Source organism: Caretta caretta, chromosome 5, assembly GCF_965140235.1.
Source record: "Caretta caretta isolate rCarCar2 chromosome 5, rCarCar1.hap1, whole genome shotgun sequence".
Lineage (NCBI taxonomy): Eukaryota > Metazoa > Chordata > Testudines > Cheloniidae > Caretta > Caretta caretta.
In genome coordinates, this window is record NC_134210.1 from 84125047 (window position 1) to 84150052 (window position 25006).

The 25006-nt window shown below is 40.5% G+C and overlaps 1 protein-coding gene across 4 annotated transcripts; it reads left to right on the top strand.

Moving 5' to 3' along the window:
* The first annotated feature begins 816 nt into the window (after window positions 1-816).
* LYRM7 (LYR motif containing 7) lies at window positions 817-16283 on the top strand. Of its 4 annotated transcripts, none has more exons than XR_007356671.2 (6): window positions 940-1288; window positions 5072-5144; window positions 8939-9009; window positions 11659-11740; window positions 13268-13358; window positions 15547-16283. XR_007356671.2 is itself a non-coding variant. In XM_048850077.2 (6 exons), exons 1-5 carry the CDS (start codon window positions 1217-1219, stop codon window positions 15615-15617), a joined length of 369 nt encoding a protein of 122 aa, XP_048706034.1. In that variant the 5' UTR covers window positions 993-1216; the 3' UTR covers window positions 15618-15633; window positions 15760-16283. The 4 variants fall into 4 exon arrangements, 3 of the variants coding, with proteins under 3 accessions (XP_048706032.1, XP_048706034.1, XP_048706033.1); XM_048850077.2 differs by lacking the exon at window positions 13268-13358 and having other exon boundaries at window positions 993-1288; window positions 15547-15633; window positions 15760-16283; XM_048850075.2 differs by lacking the exons at window positions 13268-13358; window positions 15547-16283 and adding an exon at window positions 12138-12847 and having other exon boundaries at window positions 817-1288.
* Window positions 16284-25006: the final 8723 nt, after the last annotated feature.

Here is a 25006-nt window from a genome sequence, read left to right on the forward strand (position 1 = left end):
GGCAGTAGTGGTAGGGCTGTGGGCAGGGGTGGTGGTATGCAGGGTGCTGTGCATTTGTGGGTGGGTCTTGGGGGGCACAGAGGGTATAGTGGGTCTGTGAGACCTCTGGCCATAGGGAGTCATGGGGTGTTGGGCGGGGGAGCTGTGTGGTGTGGCATAGGCCCACTCCCGAGGAGAAGGGGCTTGCTGGCAGCACACGGCCGGGCAACCCACTGGTTTGTAAATAGTGCCCTTGCATTGGGTAGAGTGGGGCTTCCCCTGCCATGCCATACCCCATTGCCTCTGGCTGACCCCTCGCTCCGGAGACTGACCTCCCCCCGCCATGTGCCATTGCCCTCATGGGGGCCCACAGATATATTTGGAGCCAGCCCCACAAAAGGTTAATCGGGCCCTGCAGATGCTTGGTGCAACTCACTACTTTTAGTTCAAGGTCTGACTCAACTCCCATTGACATGCATACAAGTGTTTCAGCGGGTGTACAGGCAAGTTGGCATGGGCCCCCGTGCATTAAAGGTGCAGTTTAATTTATGCACAAGCAGCCTGCAGTAGCACATAGAGCCACATTGCAATGTGTGGTGCTTTTCTTAAAGCCCAAACTCCGGGAGGCACGTTGTTATGGGAGAGATGTCGCTTTCTAACCCTCGTGCTTCCAGAGGGCGGCCTCAAGCCGGCCACACCCAACAACAGCCACCAGGTTTAAATCTCATGTTTTTTAGCCAATCTCGTGGCTGCTGGGCCCCGCCTGCTGCCGTTGGGAGGCTTGGGGCGGGCAGTACCGAGCTGGGCAGACAGGGCATCCCTGGCAGCGCTGCGGGGTCCCAGACTCTGCCTTGTGCCTGTTGCCTGGACGGGGAGCCCAGCAACAGCACCGCCTGCGTAGGGCCACAGAGTAGAACACGGGGAATTTATTAGCCAATCACGTTTCTTTCTCCTTATGCCAGCCTAGCTACGCCCTCTGGCCCCTCACCAGCTCACGGCTCCGGGGCACAGCCTGTCCGGAACCAGTGTTCAGGGGACACGGCTCTAGCGGGCACAAACGCACGCTGCACCCGGAAGTAGCCTCGCCGCCGCCGCCGCCACCAGTGGAGCGCAAGGAAACGTTCGGCGCAGGTACGTCCAGTAACGTTCTCTCCGCCACGCCGCTCCCTAGCGGAGGCAGAGGAGGCGGTGCTGAGACGCTACAGGGGCTGGAATGTGACCTGCCGATTTGCTCCTCATGAGCGAGTCGGGAGGGTGTGGGCGTGGTTCCGCTAGGCCTGCGACTGCGGCGATGGGGAGTCGGGCGGAGGTGAGTGAGCGCGCATGCGCGATGCCCCGCTTGCTGAGCATGAACAACAGTCAGTGACAGGCTGCGTAGGGCAGGGTCCTGCGGCTCCGGGCCGTGGTATGTCCCTCCCCACAAGGGTTGGCAAGGCCCATGATCTCCCCTCGCCCGCCGTACCTGCGGCCTCCAGCGCACTGCGATGATAGGGGAGCTTGGCCAGGTGCTGTAACAGGCTTAGGCCCAGCTTGGGGCAGATGGCGGAGTCCTGAGCTTGATTTCTCAAGCCTGCCCTCAGAAATCACCGATTCCCCATGCTGGAGTAGTTGTGGGGGCTGCACCGGTGCTGCTTATCCTGTGCCTGTAAGCCTGAGGCCTTGTCTACACTACAGCTTCAGTCAACATAACTTACGTCACTCTGAGGTGTAAATCCCTCCCCTTCCCAGTCACGTAATTTACATCGACTTACTGCAGTGTCGACACTGCGCTATGTCAGCGGGAGATGCTTTCCCCTCAACGTAGCTTCTGCCTCTCGTTGAGGTGGACTAATTACGTCGACGAGAGAGCTCTCACCTATTTTTTCTTGTTCTCTGTGTGTGTGTATATATATATATATATCTTTCTACTGTATTTTCCAGTGCATGCATCCGATGAAGTGGGTTTTAGCCCACGAAAGCTTATGCTCAAATAAATCTGTTAGTCTCTAAGGTGCCACAAGTACTGCTCATTCTTTTTGTTAATATTGTACTGTACATAAGAACAGCCATACTGGGTCAGACTAAAGGTCCATCTATCCCAGTATCCTGTCTTCCGACAGTGGCCAATGCGAGGTGACCCAGAGGGAATGAACAGAACAGGTAATTATCAGGTGATCCATCCCGTGTTACCCATTCCCAGCTTCTGACAAACAGAGTCTAGGGACACCATCCCTGCCCATCCTCACTAATATCTAGGGGTGTAGGGTTTTTTGAGGGTTGGTTTTTGTGATTGTTTGTTTTTTTGGAACCCTATTATAGTCTTGTCCTTCACAATGTCCTCTGGCAAAGAGTTCCACAGGTGACTGTGCGTTGTGTGAAAAAAATACTTCCATTTGTTTGTTTTAAACCTGCTGCTGTTTAATTTCATGTGATGACCTTTAGTTCTTGTGTTATAAGAAGGTGTAAATAATACTTCTTTATTTGCTTTCTCCACACCAGTCATGATTTTATAGACCTCTATCATATCCCCCGTTAGTCGACACTTTTCCAAGCTGAAAAGTCCCAGTCTTATTAATCTCTCCTCATATGGCCGCCGTTCCATACTCTTAATAATTTTTGTTGCCCTTTTCTGAACCTTTTCCAATATCCAATATATCTTTTCTGTGATGGGATGACCAGATCTATGCTCAGTATTCAAGATGTGGATGAATACCATGGATTTATATAAAGGCAATATGATATTTTCTGTCTTATTATCTATCCCTTTATGAATGATTCCCAACATTCTGTTCCCTTTTTTGACTTCGGCTGCACATTGTGTGGATGTTTTCAGAGAATTATCCACAATGATTCCTAAGATATTTCTTAAGTGGTAACAACTAATTTAGACCCCATCACTTTATATGTATAGTTGGAATTATGTTTTCCAATGTGCATTACTTTGCATTTATCAACTGTAGATCAGTATGCTAAAGATACTAGGGTGCAGGCATTAATGCTTGCATTTAGATATAATACTTGCAAATCTGCATCTCAGAAGAAGTTGTTCATCTTAGGAATTTGAGGACAAGAAAAGCTTTCACCTTTTCTGTTGGTTAGAAGTAACCAATAACTTCTGTAAAACATTTCCCAATCACATAAGTTCTCCTTAACATTTAAAGAATAAGGATTTTAGAGAGTTTATAAAAGAAATCAGTTTAAATAAGACTATTTTTAGAATTCTTTGTGTGGGTTTAAAATTAAGGGGCTTCCCACCCCCGAGAGGTGGGATGAAGAGACCCACTTGTATTACTTAGTTTACAGCTCTGATAATACATTCTAAGCACCACCTCCCTTTGGAGTATCCTGACTAAAGCCTTCACTCTTTGACACAAACAGGTCTCTTTCTAAAACATAAATATCATACAATGTTTGTTTTCTTGAGATAAAAATCATGTCTATACCAAACTGGTATCTTCTACAGGGTGGAAGTCCCCTGTTCTTTGACAGTCCCCTTCTTGGTTGACCAAATGACTCATAGATTTAAAACCTACCATTTGTAGTACACTTACATTTTGAGGTTAAACACTTCTAATAAATATTCTGTACAAGGCACAACTCAGTAACTAACACATCTATACTATAATTTGAAAGATGTCTATATAAGAAAATGTGGAATGTTAAAACTAACTAGATGCTCTAAAGATGCATTCCAGAGTCTGTGTAAATATACTTGAAGGTAATAAATATGGCTTTATGGCTAAGGAGGTATCCTCCTCTGACACTTCTGGTGCTTGTCCTTGGTTGACAGAGAGCAGAGATTTCCTAGGAATTTCCTTAATTAGCATGAACATTTCAACCAAAACCATAAGCATATGAATTACCCTATTCTATAAACATATGATGTTTATAAGTATCTACTAAAATTCAGTAAAAGCATAGGCATGCTTATAATAACCTTTAATAATAATAATTTTAATAACTCTTTTTGTATCTGTATTTGCATCATATAATTCAGTCTTTTTGAGTGGATTCTCCTGACCAAAGACATGTCCATACCTACTGATCTTGTATGGGTTTTGCTGTACATTTTTTTTTTTTTTTATGTTTACACTAAGTGGTTCTATTGAAAATGTAATGTTTGGACATAAGCTTTCCAAGCTGGTATTTGAGGTCATCTTATTCATTCAGTTTTATGACACTCTCCTGTAACTGAGTTGATTCTGTCAGTATTTCAGAACTATTGAACTATAGTCTGTCAGAACTGTAGTCTCTGCTGGTCCAGGTTTTTGGTAGTGTAGTATCTAATATTGAATAGTAAAACTAATCTCTGATGTTACCCATGATTGCCACTTAATTGGGTGGCTTTTACTGTACAGTTGTAAGCGCATATCCTGTAAACTTTTACTTTACAGGCATGAGTGTCTTTGTGCTGGTCTGTTTGCAGGAGTAGGGCCATAGAGGTCAAAATGGCGACTTGAAATAGTACCAGAACTTCTTTTGTGTCTTCAGTTACAGTTGAACCTCAGAGTTACGTACCCTCAGGAATGGAGGTTGTTCGTGATGCTGAACAAAATGTTATGGTTGTTTTCAAAAGTTTACAACAGAACATTGACTTAACACAGCTTTGAAACTTTTCTATGCAGGAGGAAAATGCTGCTTTTAAACATCTTAATTTAAATGAAACAAGCACAGAAACAGTTTCCTTACCTTGTCAAATCTTTTTTTTTAAACTTTCCCTTTATTTTTTTTAGTTGTTTACATTTAACACAGCACTGTACTGTATTTGCCTGTGTGTGTCTGTGTGTCTGTATCTGCTGATGCCTGATTGCTTACTTCCGGTTTCAAATGTGGTGTATGGTTGACCGCTCAGTTTGTAGCTCTGAGGTTCTGCTGTATTTAAGATATCCAGAATTGTCATCTCTTCTGTGTTCTATATCTCTGTTTTATCTTAAAAAAGTCTGATCAAGAATTGAGATTACATTGCTGACAGAATGAGTCGTCTCCAGCTGCTGTGGAGGAAACAATAGAATGCAAACAAAATACCTTTTTAATTGCAAAAGTATTAATTTTATTTAAAAAATCCTATTAACAAACAAAACACATTTATTGTTGACTTGTATTTTGTTAACAGGTTTTGAAGCTTTTCAGAGCATTGCACAGAACACGGCAACAGGTTTTTAAAAATGATGCCAGAGCCCTAGAAGGTAAGAATTTTTGTCTTCCTAGTGGATCCTCTGCATCTCTACAAAAGCTCTAAGGACCCTCCTCCCTTCTGCATGCCCCTGTCATGAAGGTCTCTTAGGGGCAGTGGTTCTCAAAGCCGGTCCGCCGCTTGTTCAGGGAAAGCCCCTGGCGGGCCGGACCGGTTTGTTTACCTGCCGCAGCCGCAGGTTCGGCCAATCGCGGCTTCCACTGGCTGCGGTTCACCACTCCAGGCCAATGGGGGCTGCGGGAAGGGCGTCCAGCACATCCCTTGGCCCGCGCCACTTCCCGCAGCCCCCATTGGCCTGGAGCGGCGAACCGCGGCCCGTGGGAGCCGCGATCGGCCGAACCTGTGGCTGCGGCAGGTAAACAAACCGGTCCGGCCCGCCAGGGGCTTTCCCTGAAAAAGCGGCGGACCGGCTTTGAGAACCACTGTCTTAATGCAACAATCATCCCTCTGTCTGAGGGGACTTGAACTAGATGGAACCTGCCGTTGTTTAATCAGCTTACGGGGTTCAGTCAAACAGGGCAAAGCATTCTTTCTTCTTTTGTGAGTGAAGTTTGCATGTATCCTCTGCTGGTCCAGGGAGCAAACGGATGGAACAATGAGGAGTCCTTGTGGCACCTTAGAGACTAACAAATTTATTTGGGCATAAGCTTTTGTGGGCTATAAAGCCACTTCATCAGATGCATGGAGTGAAAAATACAGTAGACAGGTATAAATATACAGCACATGAAAAAATGAGAGTTGCCTTACCAAGTTGGGGGTTAGTGCTAACAAGGCCAATTCAATCAGGGTGGATGTGGCCCATTCCCAAAAGTTGACAAGAAGATGTGAATATCAACAGAGGGAAAATTACTTTTGTAGTGACCCAGTCACTCCCAGTCTTTAGTCAGGCCTAATTTGAAAAAACTTCAAAAACAGACTTCAGCGAGAAACTGAAGAACTAGAATTAATTTGCAGCCTTGACACCATCAAATTAAGCTTGAATAAAGACTGGGAGTGGCCGGGTCACTACAAAAAGTAATTTTCCCTCTGATACTCATACCTTCCCCACAGATGGAAGAGGTCATCAACTTGAGTCACAAGTGTGATAGAACAGATCACTACCACTGTATTGTTCGGTTACCTAAGCAAAAACAAAGAAAAAAACCTCATCCTTCAGTTTGTCAGTCTTTTTGAGTTACTAGAATAAGAGGATGCATCATGATCACTTTTTTGATTAGAGCTGTGCAGAGAAACGTAATTTTGTTTCACGGAGGATTTTAATATTTTGAAATTTGGTTTTGTTCCAGTTGGGAACACAGACCAAAATATTTCCAAATTCTTCACAAGAGGGAGTGGGGCAGACTGCCCCAGAGCAGTAGACCCTGGAAGCCCTGGGGTCTCCAACTTGGGGGCACTCTACTTGGCAGGCTGCTACAGAACCAGAAGCCCTGAGGTTCCCAACTCCCAGGCATGCCTCACAAAACTTTATTGAGCGCTCTCTGTTCTAATACTAAGAAGAAATGGTCCTGGTCCTGACTGTACCTGGTTACAGGTATTTTTAACAAGTTTGTAGTATAGTGGAGGATGATTTGTTTTTGAAGCAGATCAGTTCTCACTGCAAAGGTGTTGTTGAAAAGCCTTGGGGGAAAATTAGTATTCTTTTTCTGTTTTCTATTTCTATTTTTTGGAGAGATTTGAAGGAAAAAGGGGTGACTTAGAAAGGCATCTCTTCTATACTAAGTGTAAGCACTGGCATAGAAGAAGGTGCCAGGTGGAAAGAGAGAGAAGACGACAAAAGCAATGGTTGTGGTGGAAAGAGCCAGGGAGCAGAAGGGAATGACAGAGGGGAAGAGCCAGTGGTGTAATTATACAGGGCTTTGAAAGTGAGTTTTAGAAGCCATACCTTAAGGGCTGATCTACACAGCTTTTTGTACTGCTATAACTATATGAGTTAAAAAAGTGATATAGCTCCCTAGCATGGACACAGACAGATATTAATTTCCTTATATGAGCGTAGTTTAAGCTTGCTTGGTCTTGTGCAGTGTTCTAAAAAGCTTAAGCTATACCAGTCACACTCGGGGTCATGCTTTACCTTTACTACTTAGAAGATTTTTTAGTAACCCAGAATAGTTATATTAGCACAGTAACTGTGTGTAGACCAGCCCTATGTGGAAGAAAAGTAAGAGAGATTGAAGGTACATGGGAGATTAGCATGGTTAGAACAGTGTAAGAAAGGAACAAACTTCTTAACAGCAGCCTTTTGGAGAGAGTGGAAGGTGGCAAGATGAGCTGTATGGAGCCAAGCAAGGAGGAGATTTTTTTATAGTTCCCTTAATACGTTTTTTTTAAATGTGTTAAGGAAAAAGGTCAGCACTATAATCAGCCTCCTTCCCTTGCATATGTTGTTTCAGAGAATTGTTCAAATATGAAGCATCCTCCGTCTAAAATTAGTGGGCTAAGAATGTCATCCCGTCATTGAGCAAATTGTGTGGTTGTGGATCCTGTAGTGCTTCAAAATGCTTTTCAGTTATATTGAGCTAAAGAAATATCAGTCCCAGTAGCTCAGAAGTTCATCTCTTCAGAAAGTAATTTTTTTTCATTTGTTCACTGGAGTGTATATTAATAAGCAGAGAAACAATGTCAGTTTGTAATAGTCTCATTTCATCTCATGATTTTCATAGATTATTTCCCAGCACAGAGTTGAGAGGGACACATCACTTACTGTTAGGGAGTTGACAGTCTATTTTAAACAAAATACCCTGGGCTCTGATTTCAGTCTCTTATAAGCCCTGTCAAAGGCAAATAAATTTGTTTAGTGCATAGCAGTCCACTGGGCAACCAAATGCAACTTTTCATACTCTGCAAATAAATTTAGTTAACTGTTAAAGAACTTCATAAAGCTTGGAAGGCCAATTTTGTCCCTTTTTTGTACATTTATTTGTAAATTTTTTGTACATTTGTTTTTTCCCTTAAAACAAATGGTTGAATATTTTTCTGTTAATGGCAGCAATCTGTCACTCACATGAGCAGGTCTGGAATAGAGGAACAAGGCAGGGAGGGAAATAATGATTAAAGAGTATTTGCCTCAAATTGTTGTGATTTTCCCCTTCACTCATCTCAGAGAAATAAGGGGGAATCTCTCCCTTATCCATGCTGCCCCTTACTCACATCTTCTTCCCAAAGATTAAATTACATCTCTGGCTAGAATCAAGCTAGTAAATAATTTTGTAAACTGTAATATTATGAAAAAATGTTAAGTAGAACAGAACCATGGTTTTAAAATTGTAGTCTTGTTGATTTTCTAAAACAGTGAATCTCAGCCTTATCAGAGCGTGTCCTAGGCTACCAAACACCCAACTTGTTCATCTTTGTGTATGGTTGTTCTTAAAATGAGTAACACAACTCCATAATACAGTGAACATGCATATTTGAACTGAGCAGATACAAATACTAGTGATATATAGTAGTATTTTGAGCTTCTTTTTTTAAATAACATATCTTATTACAACACATTTCTGGTGTGATTGGTGTGGGAATAAAACATGCTATCACTCAAGTTCCACAGAGATCTTGAAGTACAAGGCTGTGGTCTGAGTGAAACATGAAGTGGATAGGTAGTAAAAGGACCATGGCTGTAGAGCAGCATCAACAAACAAGGGGCAAATTTGTCTACTGAAGATGGGTTTTAGCTGCTAAGGAATGTGGGTTTTGAGCCAATGACAAAGAACTGATAATAAAGTGAGGAAATTAAAAAAAACAAAAAAAAAACAACAACCGAAACAACTTTATTTTACTTGCCCCCTTTAGCTGCAAGACAAAAGATAAATGAAGAATTCAGAAACCATCAAGATGAGACCTCTTCTGAGAGAATAGCAGAGGTATTTTCATTGTGATGCTGTTCTCCATTTTATACTATTAAGTCTAATAATACTTTACATTCACATAGCAGCATCTTTTTTATCAGAGCAGCATCTTTTTTATCAGAGGAATCTCAGAATACTTTGCAAACATTAATTGAGCGGCGCAACCAGAGCTTTGTGAATTTCAAAATGTTAATTTCATGAAACTTTGTGTACAAACTTATTTTCTATTTTGTGTCCTGCTTTCACCCTCAGTTTATGTAAAAATTACAGGTGTCACTTTTCACATTAAAAACTGCAAGAGAAACAGTTTTCCATGTTTACAATTCAAAGCCATTTTTGTTCTGCCTGTTTTCAAGTTCATAACAAAATTAGAATTGTTTTTCCAAATTGTCCATTTAGTGCAAATATTTTGCTTGTTTCTCCTTATGCAATCAAGCTAAGTATTAGACTGATTATCAGAGTAGATGATCATAATGGGCCCTCTGGCCTTAAAATCTATGAATGACTCGCTTATACTCACTTTACAGATGGGTGAAATGGGGCACAAAGGTTAAGTGACTTGCCCAGTGTCACACAGTGAGGCTACATCTATGCTATGAGCTAGAGGTATGATTCCCAGCTCGTGTACATGTACTTATGCTAGTTCACATCAAAGTAGAATGGGTATGTGTATGCAAGATGGGAATCACACCCCCTAGCTCATTAGTGTAGATGTAGTCTGTTATTGGCAAAGCTGGCAATAGGGCCTAGTAGTTCTGACTCATATCATATCACAAACTCCTTTCCTCCCAAATAATGAAGTGCTTGTGATTGAATTGTTAATACAGATGCATTAATTATCTCACCTTTCTTTATCTCTCTGGTAAATTAAGGGACTACAGTGTAGAAAATCCTTTTAGCTCACTATGTAATTCAGACTCTCCCAGCTGTTTGCAAAGTCTTTTTAATTAGCAGTAAGATTATGAATTTTCTTGGGCCTGCAATTATTAACACTGAAACAATGTGAACTGGAGGTTTTATTTTACCATACATGCTGAAGAAGTGAATTAATTGTTGTCACTCTTCTAATTCAGCCTATTTTCCAATTCATTGAATTCTCTCTTTAGAAATCCTCTTGTAGACATATGTATGCTACTCCTCCTGAGTCCACGAGGGGAGGACTTAGAAGAAACCACATCTATATGTCAGCATATATTGTAGAAAAAAACAAACTAAGACAATCAGTTCAGTACTTTGCATCCTAGCACCCACATATCACTGACGTTAACGCTTCTGAACATTTGTTCAAGACTCTCTGTAACGTGTCTGATTGTTGCTCAGCAACAGCAGCAATATTTCTGTGCGTGTGTCCTAGGCATCAAGTTCTGTCTTCTATTTTTTAATTTAATGATATGACACTGTTTTAACTGATGTACAGATAAGATGCCAGGTAAAATTTCCAAAGCTACATTTGTACGGAGTGGTGATCTAAAAAGTGCACATGTTTAATATTGACTCTTCTTTTGATGCTAGTTAATTGGCCTATTCATTGAGTGAAACATCAGTGGATAAAATTCTTGGTCTCCAGCAAGGCCATGATGGTATCCATGGTGGGGGAAAAAAACACAACCTGTCACGTTTAATAATTTATTGTGCATTTATATGCTGAAGTGCCATTAATGCAGAAGAATTGGACCAAAGAGTGCTTTACAGACACAATCAAAACTGTTCGGCCCCAAGCACTTCTGTACTTCTGAAAATCAGGCCTCCTATTCAGGTATCCATGTATATACTTCGGTGCCTAATTTCAGGCATCCGTTTTTCAAAATCTTGACTATATTTATTTGTTGTTTCATCCACTGCCAGAGTAGATTATAGCACGTTTTCCAGCCCATGACATTAAACAGCTTTTTAGGACAAGAAGTGAAGAATAACTACCTGAGAAATTTTGCAGTGTAAGAAACTCTGTTCCCCCTAGGCTTCTCACTTGTGCAGCTGTATACATTGCAGGAAGGTGCTGCATACAAATAAGTACTAGCCAATTAACAAGTACTGTCTTTGGCAAGGGGCATGCACATGGAGACCTCTGTCATGCTTCCTCTCCGATAGGAAAAGGATTACAGTGTTGTAACCACACACTCCTAATACTGCTGATCTCTAGGGAGAGGGGGACTGCCCCTTCCCCCAGCCACTCCTGCTGCTTTTGGTCTCCTTCCTGTGGCACCACTGACTCCTCTTCTCAGATTGGGGAGGAAAAGAAGGGAGAGAAGTCCAAAACTTACCAGAACTGTAAAGAACCTGACTGCTTGATGACAGTTCTTGCAAGCTGTTCCTCCTGGAGTTCAGGATAATTGGACACAAATTAAAATATAATTTCTCTGGTAATCCACCTACCTAAATATCCTCCTACAGTTTCAATTAAATACAGTATTTTCTATTGCTGTGTGTGTTATCAAACAGTAGACTTTTTCCATCCCAGGCAACCATACACCAGAGTGAGTGATGTATCGATTCATAAGCACTTTGGGATCCTCCAGGATAAAAAGCACTATGTAAATACAAGATGTCCTATTATTCAGACGATAAATCAAATGTCGTCAGTATTTTTATATACTTACCAAACATGGCAAATGTCTACAAGAGTAATTTTGCACTGTTTTAATTGCTCTGTTTTTTCTTTACCAGCTTATGAAAATAGGTTCAGATGTTGAAGTTCTACTCAGAACATCTGTTATACAGGGACTTCACACAGGTTCTGACACTCTGAGTAAGTAGAGCTGCCCAGCATCTCCTTTTTTTTTCTTTTTTAATGGTATTTAGAACTGTGCTGAACGTCAGTGACAAAACCTGAAACTGAGGGTGTGTGTTTCCTTTTGTTTTCGTGTTGTATATTATTTATCCCAAACTTGGGCCAGGATCATTTAGATTTGAAAGGCTAGGCTGAATTATGGTGTCTGGTGGAAGATTTGTGATGCTTGCTTGATTGGTTTTGACCCAGCGCCAGTCAAAACTTTGCAGTATTGGGTTAATTCAAATCTGAAATTGTCAAACTCAAAAAGTGAACCAGTATAAACCCCGAAAAAGTCTTGTAGAGGCCCTCAAGTTTCCCATAGTCCTACATGTGATTGATGTTCCCTCTAAGCATACATGTTCATGGCTTTCAGGCATCCCAGAGAGCTCAGTCTGTGACACGCTTCAGGAGAGCCTTCACCCTCTTCCTTCTTTCATCTCCTGTTGCGGGGAAGCCTGTGCCAGCTCTGAGCTTGCTGGGACTCCTTCTGTCATTATCACCATAAAAATTGCCCATGTCCCCCCTCTTTCTGCATCTGCTGGAGAAATGGGCATTGTTGTAGGCACCTGCTCTTGCTCTGTGTTGCCACCACTGTGGGGAAAATAGATACAGTCTCAAGCAGCTCCTCTCCATCTCCTACATTTGGGGAAATTAAATTCTATCCCAGATGGCCCATCCCTCTGCTAAGGTGAGAGAATGAAGAAAAGGAAATAATGTATGAGGACTGAGTGTGGGTCAATGAAGAGTGAACAAGGATGAGAGGGAGAAGGAATGGGATTGGTAGAGGCTGGCCTTTAGCTCTAGGAGTCATTTATCTCCCATGTAGGAAAACTAAATTAGAGTCAACATCATGAAGTTCTGTATCCTGAAACTTTAATTGATAAGAGTGCCTTTTATGTATTTAACTTTCTTTGTCTATTTTCAATAAAACTTAAACCCGTGCATTGTGGATCAGTTTCACATATCCATGTATGTCAGAAGTGTGTTCTAGATCTGACTCAGGTTACAGGGAAAGTGTAAGTGCTCCCTGTATCATTTTTATGTCTCTTCTTTTGTGTAATAAACAGTGACAAACTCATTTAAGCAAGGTGTCGTCCTTTCTGTCAACTTCCTTAATGCGTAATGGTACATAAAACATTAGGGATGTCTCTTTGGAATTTCTAACTTGTTAGTGTTTCCTCTCTGTCAGTCTTGAATGAGTTCAAGCTTTGCCTCTTCAGCATGTAGCATGATGGGGCCTCTAAGCACCACCTTAATGAAAATTTTTACTTTTTCTTCATATTGCTCTAACTGGCCAGCTGAAGTCAGCCTGAGTATTAAAAAAAAAAAGTGTGAAAATTATGCATTAAGTGTGTGATTTGGACTGTATGTCAGATTGAGAAGGCTTTGGATCCCTGTACCCAAATATGAAGTTGTGGTCTATGGTTTGAAATCCCCTTTTTGCAAGAACAATAAAGAAATTGGGCATGTCTATCTCTTTATTCTTCTGCTGTTTATTTTTAGGTTCTCCTAAGTAAAAGAACGGAATTGTTATAAAGGAGATGGATCAAAGGGGTCATTCTAGAGGTTCAGAATGTAATGAATAGTAATAAAGGTAAATAGGGTACTCCTGTTTACACGTTTACATTATAAAGGAAAAAGGAGACATTCCAGGATGTTAGAAAGACAGTAATTTAAAACTGATAAAAGGAAAGGCATCTCTGATGTACGCAATACATCATTAAGTTGTGGAACTTATTGACACAAAATACCTTTGAGGCCAAGAGCTTGGAGTTCAAAAAAGAAAGTAGATGTTCAGCTGCATAATGAAAGAATTAATGGTTACATTAGATGGGATAAAAGCAAAGCATTTTTTAGAAAGCATACACAAACCCTTATGCTTCATGGTAATAGGCCAATTACTAAGTGCCAGAGGCTAAGAAGAGTCTTTCTCTGTGAACAGGGTATTCCATAACTATCCAGTAGTTGGTTTGTTGCACCTTTCTCGGAAGCATCTGGTACTGATCACTATCATCCAGCATGCTGAACTAGATGGACCTACAGTTCTGTGGCATTGACTACATTCCTGATCTCATCGGTTGTTCTTGGAATACCATTAAAGAGTTTATGAAACTGTGATCAGAATATTATGCTGTCGTGCAGAGAGGGATATAAAGATGCACTTCATTGGGAAGGATTACATTTTCATAGAAACTAATGTCCTATATTGTTCTCTAAAAATATCCTAGGTGTACTCTTTTTTTATTTCTGCCAGCACTGGACAGTCATGTGTGAAAAAAGTTTTAAAAATGCTAACAAAAAGAGATTTGCAGCTAAGAGCTTGTGTTAGTCACATTATTCAGAATCTCACCAAACAGATTTTTTGAGACATTGCTGTGCAGCCTGTCAAGTCAAATTATCCACTGTTGTACAAGAGAGTTGGCGCTAGTCAACTTATTTTTATTTTGCAGAGAAAACTGATACAAGCAGAGCTTTTCTCACCCTAATTTACCAAATATGCAATGCATCCTGATGGTTTTGACTTTGGGTTTGCTATAGTGATGGGTGAGATGTGTGCCAAACTTTATTTTTCAGTGAGAGGTTAGGAGTCTTTTTTTATTTGTCCAAGTATCAGAGGGGTAGCTGGGTTAGTTTGTATCCACAAAAACAATGAGGAGTCCGGTGAGACCTTAAAGACTAACAGATTTATTTGGGCATAAGCTTTCATGGGTAAAAAACCCCACTTCTTCAGATGCATCAAATAAATCTGTTAGTCTTTAAGGTGCCACCGGACTCATCGTTGTTTTTATTTGTCCGTTCTTCCTCCTCTCTTCTGTTTGATACTTGTATTTCTCTCTCATGCACACAGTCTTGTCCCTAAAACATAGAGGAAAAAAATACATGTGAACACTGGGGTACAAATGTTTCCTTCATAGGTAAAACACAAACAAAATATTATTCAATCCATTTAAAAATGTGTTAAATACTGTTTTAGTACCATGGCCAGAAAATGAAAAAGAAATGCAGCTTTAAGGGAAGCAATTTCCTTGCTTTTTCTATAATATATGGAAAAACAGCATACTTTGGATGAGATGTGACTGATTACACACATGGAATGGAATTTGGAGTGTTTTAGAAGTTTACTGTACCTTTGTTTAGTACTTGCCTGACTAGTCAAAGTACAGGATTGTGTTTGCGGCCATGGTGCCTCAGCTTGTAAGTGGTGCCAGTTGTACAAATCTGACAGCCCTCAGGTGCAAACTCCCAAGTGGATATCCAAGGAGCCAGATGGTCAAAACTTTATTAGAGCCAAGGGCAGTTAGCACAGTGCACAGCCAAGAAAAATCCAACACACTGCTCTTTTCTCCTGCAATAAATGTCACCTGATGCTTGATTTTTCTGCTGTTCTTAAAAGAACAGGTACAGCATTGATAAATGTTACAGATTGTAAAGGAGGTGTCTGTATATTTTAAAGTATGTTTTAAATACATTAGAATCAGGATTGCCAGAAACGTTCTAATTTGCTATCCTGTTTTGCTAATATGTCTTCACAAGAGAAATGGCTAAATGTAGCAATGATAGACAGTTAAAATATTTTCAAGGATGTTTTTAACAGCAAATTAGGTGGAGGAGGTGGAAGAGATTTCTGATGAACAGAAGGTAAAATGTTAGTACATTTTTGTTGGCTTAGGAAATTACAATAGTGCTTATTCATTGCTTGTAAAAATATTAAAGGCCATGTATATTTTTGTAGATAGTTATGATAAAATATTATTCTTTCTGATTTTGTTTGTTTGTTACAGTGCTTATACCCAGGAAAGATCTGCTACTAGACAATGTTCCTTACTGTGATACACCAACACGAAAGCTTTGAAACTTCAAGGACTAAAGTACATCTTTTATTTTTTATTTTTTCTCAAAACAAAATTAATTTCCTGGAACAAAATCCCTGAAAACAAGTAGCTGAAATCTCTGTGTTCAGACTAAACTTAGAAAATATTGAATCCTTTTGGCAGGAAACAACGATTAACTCAATCCACTGATTTGTACTCTGAACTGGGAAGGCGAATTTGAGAAAATCAAGATTGATGTTCTGTGTTTCAGAAGGACCCTTCTCTTCATTTGGAAGGATTACATTTCCAAAGAAACTAAAGTCCCATATTGTTTTCTAAAAATATTCTAGGTGTACTCTTTTTATCTCTGCCAGCAGTGGGTATTGTCAAGTCTGAAAAAAAGACTCCAGAGAAAATGTTTAATTGTGTTTCGGAGGTTTTGCAAAGTTAAATAATAATAATAATAATTACAAATAGAAGTCGAGTGTTTAGTCCTGAAAATATTTATTTATAAATTCAAATATATTGACAAACTAATACAAAATAATGGTGAAAAAACATACTATACTGTCTAGTTATCTTTTTAAGTATAAATTGCACCACAGATCTGTTTTCTGAAATTGTCATTAGCTGTACGATAGTGCACTGGTAGCATATGAGAGGGTTCTTAAAGGCATATCTAAATAAATTATCAGCCTTCACAGATAGCACGAGTCTGTGTTTATATTTTTAATGTGCAAGGGTGACACAAGACTGTATTGGGTTTGGCTATTTGGATCACACTGGAGCAAGGAAACTTAGTCAGCCTAACAAATTGTGCTATGTTAAGTAGACCATAATGCTAAAGAACTTGCATGTTATGACCATAGATTGATTTACTGAGGCATTTATCAAAAATAGAGGCTGGTTACATTCAAAGTGGTGATCAGTAATAACATGGCTGTGTATGCATCTTATTGACGGAACCAATCATTTTAGTTTAAAAAAATATTTATTTGGAATAACCTGATATAAGTACTGTCAGTGAGGGAGATGCAACCAACCAGTATTTGATAGATACATTTTGATAGAGAGAAATGATTGGGGGGGGAAATCTAGTTTGATTATTCAAATGAATGTAGTAGCAAAACTAACTATGTAAAATGTTCACTCTGACTCACAAAATTGCCTTATCCTGTCATTCTTCAAATTAGAAAGTAGTTATACATTAACAATCTATTTTATTATACTTTTTTGTAAATTAAAATTCAATCTGAAATTCTTTAATAAGCAAGGTTTCAGAGTAGTAGCCGTGTTAGTCTGTATCCGCAAAAAGAACAGAAGTACTTGTGGCACCTTAGAGACTAACAAATTTATTAGAGCATAAGCTTTCGTGGGCTACAACCCACTTCATCGGATGCATAGAATGGAACATATAGTAAGAAGAGATACAGATATAGATAGATATACATACAGAAAAGATGGAAGTTGCCATACAAACTGTAATTAATTAGCCTCTTACAGTTTGTATGGCAACTTCCACCTTATCTGTATGTATATATATGTGTGTGTGTGTGTGTGTATATATATACATATATATAACTTCTTACTATATGTTTCATTCTGTGCATCTGATGAAGTGGGCTGTAGCCAACGAAAGCTTACGCTCTAATAAATTTGTTAGTCTCTAAAGTGCCACAAGTACTCCTGTTCTTTTTAATAAGCAAGTGTCAAGCAACCTGATTTCCTGACATTTATCTTATTTAAAGTAATTTTTATTCAACCTACGTCACCTTATTTCATTTTTTTAAAAAGAGCCATCTAGTTCTTGCTGTTTCACTAGCTACTATGGGCCAGTTGACTTCACTTTGACTTGGAGCAGGCCCTACTGAAAGTATATATCGAAGTTTGTATATATAAAAAACATACTGATATCAACAGTAGATGGCAGTCTTCCATTTATATTAAGGAAGCTGTACACAGTACAAGTAAAAATAGTTTTTGTGAGATGATATCACTCTAAACTTGTGCTTATTCTGCCACTGTGCACGTCTGTTTGTTTAGTCCTTGATAGGCAATATATGGAATAGTATTGAATAGAAATCAACCCATACTTAAACTGATCAGTATGCTGTCAATGTGTCATTATTATTGAAGTGTGCACTCCCTTTGAAAGGAAACATACACCTTAATGGGTCCTCTAATGCAGTGAGTCCCTACACTGTTGAGTAAAGATGGTTCCAGATTGTGTCCCTCAGATCCACACCTAAAAAGGTCCCTCTGCATGGATCTCCTGCTTGCAGTGCACAAAAGTGGCAATTTCCCTTGACACTGCAGATAACTGTCTGTGTAGTATCTATGGCTGCTGAAAGGACAGAAGGGAGATACATTGTTTTCCCGCCATGCTTGTGAAGAATATCTGGAAAACCCTAAATATGTATGAAATTTTCTGTGGTCCTCTTCTGTGCAGTGCACTCTCACCCCAGGAGTGAAAAGGCCTGGGGCAGCTGCTGGTAAAGGAAGATCTGGTATGTGGTTCCAGTGGAGCTGGAAGGCAAGTCAACACTAATGAGGAGGTACAGGACCACCTCATGGGTGGCCCAAACCCTCTGTTTGTTCTTTGGTTTGGGTGGATGAATAACTTTCCCTCAGCCTTGTGAAACAGTTGGGGAAAATTCAGTGGGACAGATTAGCTGATTTTAGGGGACTAACACAGGGAGAACCTAACCAATAATCAAATATCATGGAACTGCAGATTCAGCATCTTGCATCATATTCCAGACATGGCTATCATCCTGCATGGAATTCCATGGGCACTCTTTGTACCTCAGTTTCCTTGTATATTGTAATATATATAAAAACTCTAGAGCTGTTTTTCCCTGAATAATATATATAGCTGAAACCCTCAGAGTTTTGCCCTTGGTTTAATGGACATAGGATTGTAAGAAGAATTGCATCAGTGCAGTCTGCTTATGGTTCTACGGCATTAACATTATATGCTCCTTGCTGTCATCATATATTCCTGGGCATTGGACCCACACTGGAGTTTCAAATGCGAGGAGGAAAGAAATCAGTCTTGACATAGAGTGCTGTTAATGCAGAACATTGCCAAACCCAACTGGTTGCTCTTGAGTCTTAAATGAAAATTGAAACCCAGAACTGGTTTTGAATTGGTAGGTGACTCTCAAAAGGTCTGTGAGCAGAGCCAGCCCTAGACCAAATGATGCCCCAGGCGAGGAGCATTGTCGGTACCCCCCGGACCATTTGTTAAATTTTTTAATACCTTATTTTTTATTGCATTTGTAGGCCATTTCACAACTTTGGTGAATGATTTCCATATGTGATTTATCCCTGTCACACTAGTATCTGTAAATCTCTATTTATTCATGCCGTATGTAAGCAAATTAAAAAAAAAATAGTTTCCTCTTAACTTATAGAACGTAAGAACAGCCACACTGGGTCAGACCAAAGGTCCATCTAACCCAGTATCCTGTCTTCCAACAGTGGCCAGTGCCAATTCCAAGAGGGAATGAACAGAACAGGGAATCATCAAGCGATTCATCCCCTGCCCATTCCCAGCTTCTGGCAAACAGAGGCTAGGGACACCATCCCTGCCCATCCAGGCTAATAGCCACTGATGGATTTATCCTCCATGAATTTACCTAGTTTTTGGTTTTTTGTTTTTTTGAACCCTGTGATAGTCTTTTTAATTTTAAGACTACTTTTTAACTTTAAGAAAACTTTTTAATTTTATGAATAACTGAAATGTACTAACATCAAGAAATGGAACTGTGCACCAACATTGGGTGGACCAATATTAAATAGTGTTACAGTAGGTGACAGCCTTAGAATATTAACCCTAGGTCTTTAGTTCTAAAGGTCGCTTTTCTCACCTTTGCCCTTACGAACTGAAGCCCAGCATCAGAAAGAGCCAAAGACTGGCCAATGGCATTTTCAAGTGATAAAATAACAAGTGATGTCAGACTCTCGTCAGCCATCATCGATCAAAGACATGGTTAATGAGCCTGAACTTGAAAAAGCTGCACTTACCACTCGTGACTATGACTGGCGGCGTGAGCAGAATCCTCAAAGCAATCCACACATTAGGAGAAGCATCCGTCAGCTCTGCATCATGAGTAAATTGGAGAACTTGGAATGGTGAGTGCTTCCCGTGTGGAAAAATGTGACTGATGTCCAATTCAACATAAAAACCGTGTATCACTGATGTCCAAACATTCCCCAGGTGGCAACGTTCACTGAAGGTCTGTACAATTGTTCACAAGTGTTTTCCTGTCCACTGTCAGCTTACTAAGGTCATACAAACTCCCCAGGTCTTTTTGTGGTGCTTTGTTTGTCTGAATCTTTCTTCAATGGACACTCGAGCAGTGTTAATGAGCAAGCAGAAAAATTCTCTTTTGAATTTTTCTTCCAAGCTTTCCATCACCTCATCTTTGCCCTTATAACCAAACTGTCTCGTCTTCCGCTGAATACGAGTTTCCTTGAAGACCGACTCAACTCCTAAGTTTTCTGCCATTTCTTAGGCAGCAGCGATGACATCTTCAAATCCGACAGCAAAGTCTATGTTCCGCAGTCTTACAAAACCATCAAACATTACATGTTAAGCCTGGCAAAAGAAGTGATAGTATTAAGATAGGGTTTCGATAGATATGTCTGATGTCTTATTAAATATGTCCTTTATTAGTAGCTACTTACACTCTTCAAGTCTTAAAACACAAGTACTTTTTCACAGTTACACAAAGTAAGGTTCACAGTATTGCAGCTGGGCTGTCACTTAACTTCACTTTGTTCTTATATCTCACTGACTGACTGGCAATACCCTGCCCTTATATAACTGCAAGCTGACAACATTCTAGGAGGTTCAAGGAAAATCCAGTTCTCAGAAAGTCTGGAAGGTTCCACGAGATTCTACAAAGATCCAAAACATTCTAAGAGTTTAGTGAAAAATGAATCCACATACGGAATACTTGAAACTAGGGCTGTTGATTAATCTGCTCTGAAACTGTGAGATGCGCTGAACCTCCTCCAAGCTGAGTGCCATGGGGCAGTGATCTCCAGGCGGTGTAAATTTTCATAGCTCCATTGACTTCAGTCTCATTATAGACTTGAGCCTTATCATCTGTTATGCCCTCAAAGCATTGGACTCGGCTCAATGCTACAAACCTTCACTGCAATTGTGTGTATTGTAGTGGAACTGTAAATAAGGCAATTCAGCTTCTAGTACTGGCAGTTCCTTACACTTCCTTTACAAAAGGGGAAAAAATACTGACAATTGAAAACTAAAAATAAAGGCTGACCAACTATTACAGGAAGAGCTGAGTCCTAGTACTTCCCTGTCTGAGATAAAACTTTCCAAAATATTTGCAATAGAAAATACAATTTATCCTAAAACTTTCAATTCAGTTTGCTGTGAAATACCTTGATCATTACTGTTAAATAACTGGTCACAAATATAATTAAAGTCAAAGTACCATGCAATGATAAGGTTGGTATTTTACAGACATGAAGGTCAGGAAATTCACAGTCCTGGTTACTCTAGCAGTCAAACTTTGCCCTGTTTTAGGTGTGTGGTATATGGTATTGCTCTATGTGGTGTCAGTTTTAATGCTAAATTCTGTGTGTACAATGTGCTGGGGAGACCGTCATTGTGTAACTTCTGAATTTTTCAGATTTCATATGTCAGACTATTCACACACACACACACACACACACACAAAGTTTTCCTGGGTTTTTGTTTTGTTTTTTTTTTTTTAGGGAAAAAAGGGGGAAGAAATAATTTTGTCTAAATGGGTTGCTTCTTCCATCTGCAAATTTTCCATTTAGTCAGCATTGTTCATGTTCCAGTGTGTGGCTGAGAAAGAAGTAAAACAGTATCCGCTTTTCAACACTGCTTTTCTCATAAAGTATATACCTCTGCTTTGTCTCTCCCTTCACTGAGGGTCCAGTCCTGGACTCAGGCCACAGCTCAAGTAAACAGCCTGTGCAGTGGAGAGCTCTGTAGACCTCAGGGAGAGAGAGAATCCTCCCTCATAGGCTGCAGTGGGTGGCAGGGCTGCTCTGTGGCACTGCTACTGCAGACTTAATAGTCCCATAACTGCTGCCCCTTCCTCACCTCTTCTGAGGGGAGGGGTCAGTGGAGGTGGGTGGAAATTGATCTGCCTGCCCCAGGACGCCCTTTAGATTATGAGAAACTTGGGGTGTGGCCTCCCTTCCGGGGCTTCAGTACGTTGCCTTCATGCTTTCCATGCAGCAGAATTGCACTGGTGGAGAAGAGCGGGCTCTGACCTGGGTAGTACTTCTTTACAGATTGTGGCTGAAGAAGGGACAATCATCCAAAGATCAGTGCACAATTTCCTTCCTATTCTCAGCATATATTTAAGATCAGTTTTGTTCTCTTGTTCAAAACCGCTCTCTTGTGAGTGTGTAGCTCTTTATCCATCTGGTCACACATTTTCTATTCTGATAGACTGTTGCACTGTGCTTCAAAATTATCACTGACAAAGACAGATACAGCCTGAAATCAATTCTTGGTGAAGGGTCTTAAGCCAAAAGCCATGCAAGCTATATGGCAGATAGTTGAACCAGGGTCTATGAAGTACAGTGCATTCAGGGAGAAGAAGGGAAGAACTTGCTCTGTCTACATGCCTATCTATGTCACTACACAATATAGCCTTTAGACAGTAACTTCCATTTGACATGGTGACTTCAAAGGCTGTGTGTACATTAGGTCCTCCAGCAGTTTGGCCAAAATGTCACACTAAAACAGTAGGGAAGATATCTCTTGTATGAGAGCATAGTCAGAGATGAAAAAGAGAGAATATTTACCCAGCTGGAAGTGGTCCCTGAAGGAGTTTCCCTGTATGGGCAAGAATGTGCCTGATTTTTGGTCACTGCTATTTGATTATGCAAGTGGGTTCCTCCTTAAGAAATATTCCCTGAATGTAGACCGTGATCTTGGAAATTCGAACAGACAAGTGGTTTCTGACCGAAATCAGTGGAGTATAAGCCTGTGGGAGGCTCCTGTCAGACAAATAATGAATATGAACCAGTCATGTCAGTGCTCTGAAAAACAGAAATGGCTTTTGACCAAAGAAAACAGAGACGTGAAACGAAAACAAAATGCAAAACAAATGAGAACATGAATGAGGATGAGGACATCAAAATTCACAGAAGGAAGATTACAGAAAGCAAGCTGGAGAGAGATGAAGGAGAGGAAAAAAAATTACTGTGTTCCAAATGGTTCTTTAAACACTATTTTAACTATTAATCATATAAAAGTTACTTAAACTAATGGCTACAATCTGTAATGTAGCTAAAAGTTTAAGGTGTACTGAGTATCTGTGGAGCAAGGAGATACAAAAGATAAAAGTGAAGAGAGAGAACGGGTAGTTATGGCTATGGCCTGCCTTTGGCCGCAATTCTGTTGCACTGAATATATTCAGCATTACGAAGAGAAAGGATGGTCAGGGTATTAGCTTAGAATTTTGGAGAACTGGGTTCAATTCCCTGTTCTGCCCTAGGAACTCTCTGTGACCTTGGGCTAGTAACTTTGGGCTAAATCCATAAAAGGGATTTAAACTTATCATTGCAACACCTAACTTTTTGGCACATTGCTATCCATTGGAGTCCACAGCCTTTGGCCAGGAGCTTAGGCTCCCTATATGATGCATAGGAAGAGTTAGGTGCCTAAGAAGGGGATTCACAAAAGCCAGCATGCTGAGCCAGGAGTTGCCTAAGCTAGCTACCAAGGAGGGAATTAGGTGTCTCATGGAAGGCACCTCCCTCCACTTGAGATTCTCTGCCAAGATCCCTCTCCTGAAGTTAAGTACCTAAGGCAGGTCAGCCCTTTCTCATGTAGAATGGGAGAGGAAGATATGGTAGTTGAATCCAGGTTTCCTATCTCCCATGAGTGCCCTAACCACTGGGATATGGACTGTTTTGGGGCAGACTTTCTCAGTCTCTTCTGTTGAAAATGTTCCACTGTGTATAAAATAATTAAATAGTCCAAATAGGGTCAGATTGGCTCTATAGCCCAGGGGTTAGACACCCTCCGAGGAAGTGAGAGAATCAGGTTTCAATCCCTGCAGAACTGTAAAGTGCAGAATATGCAGAGTCCATTTGCTGGATGAGTGATTGCTAAATAACTCAGGCTACCTGAGTGTTTGCCTACCCACCTGTTGGCTGACAACAACTGGAAATACAAAATTGGTTCCAGCACACAGGTCTCGTGAAAGAAAAGGAAGTCAAATACATAAACAGTATTTTCACATAAGATGACAGTCACACAGGGCCCCCCGGCTCACAAGGCTCTAATCTCATTCAGCTGGTAGGCAGACCTTCTGTATGCAAGGTTATTATGACTAAGGACAGTTTTTTCCACAGGAACAAGTGCATCTTTCTTCTCTATTGTGTTTGTGTTGTGTTTGTCACTTCCTTCTAACTGGTGGCACAACATTTTCTCCCAGCACCTCCCTCCACGAGTATGATTCTGCTTCTGCAATACAGGCTGCAACAATTTTCCTTCCTTTTTTCTATTCTGCTGCCTTCAATATGTAGGTGATATTCCTCTGAAGTTCTGTTGCATCCAACCTGGCTAGTGCAGTTGATCTTTTCCCAGGGTTTGGCTGCGGTTGGAGATTGGATCAGAGCTAGCATGCTGAGACTGAGGTAACGTTGGTTTCTCAAGGGAAAACAACCAGAGGACGTAGCAACAGTTACAGTAGCTCTCTCAGAGGGAATTTGCTTGCCTTTTGTTTCTCAGTTTGGAGATCGCAAAGAATCTTCAGATGATCTGCCCTTATTATTGGAGTGAAATACTGCAGTTGTAGTCCACAAAAGAGAAGTCCAAAAGAGAAACAAATGGTATTAAAGCATCAGCTCCTCAAAGCATGTGCCTTTCCCAAGCACAATTAGCCTGAAGGTCTGCACATCATCTAAAATTGAATATGAAGATAAGGTTCCCATCTTCCTAGGAGGAACAGATTTTTCAGGTATGCTCTCAGCAATAAACAGGAAATGTACCACAAAATTAGGAGGAGGGCAGAGAATCATTCCAAAAAGAGTGTGAAAAGTTTTATTCTCTCTTTTGCTGTAGTACTAGTCTCATGGACTCAAAGAAATTAGAAGTGTAAAAGGTTTTATCTAATCCTCCTTCCTGCCGGTAAAGGACTATTCATTGCAGTCCATTTTCTGATGCTTTATGAGGTCTAGCTTTACATATCGCAAGTGGCCACCTCAATTTTTCAGGGGAATGGGGGAATATTCCACAGTCTAAAAGAACTCTCTGAGCAAGCTCCCATTCACTTCAGTTGGATGTGAATCAGGCCCCAGGTGTTTTTCTTGACATTCAGCCTATATATATTCCTGGTTTAAAATTCATCTTATCGGTCCCAGTTAGATCTTCTTGAACCATCCTAATATTCCCTTTCATCCT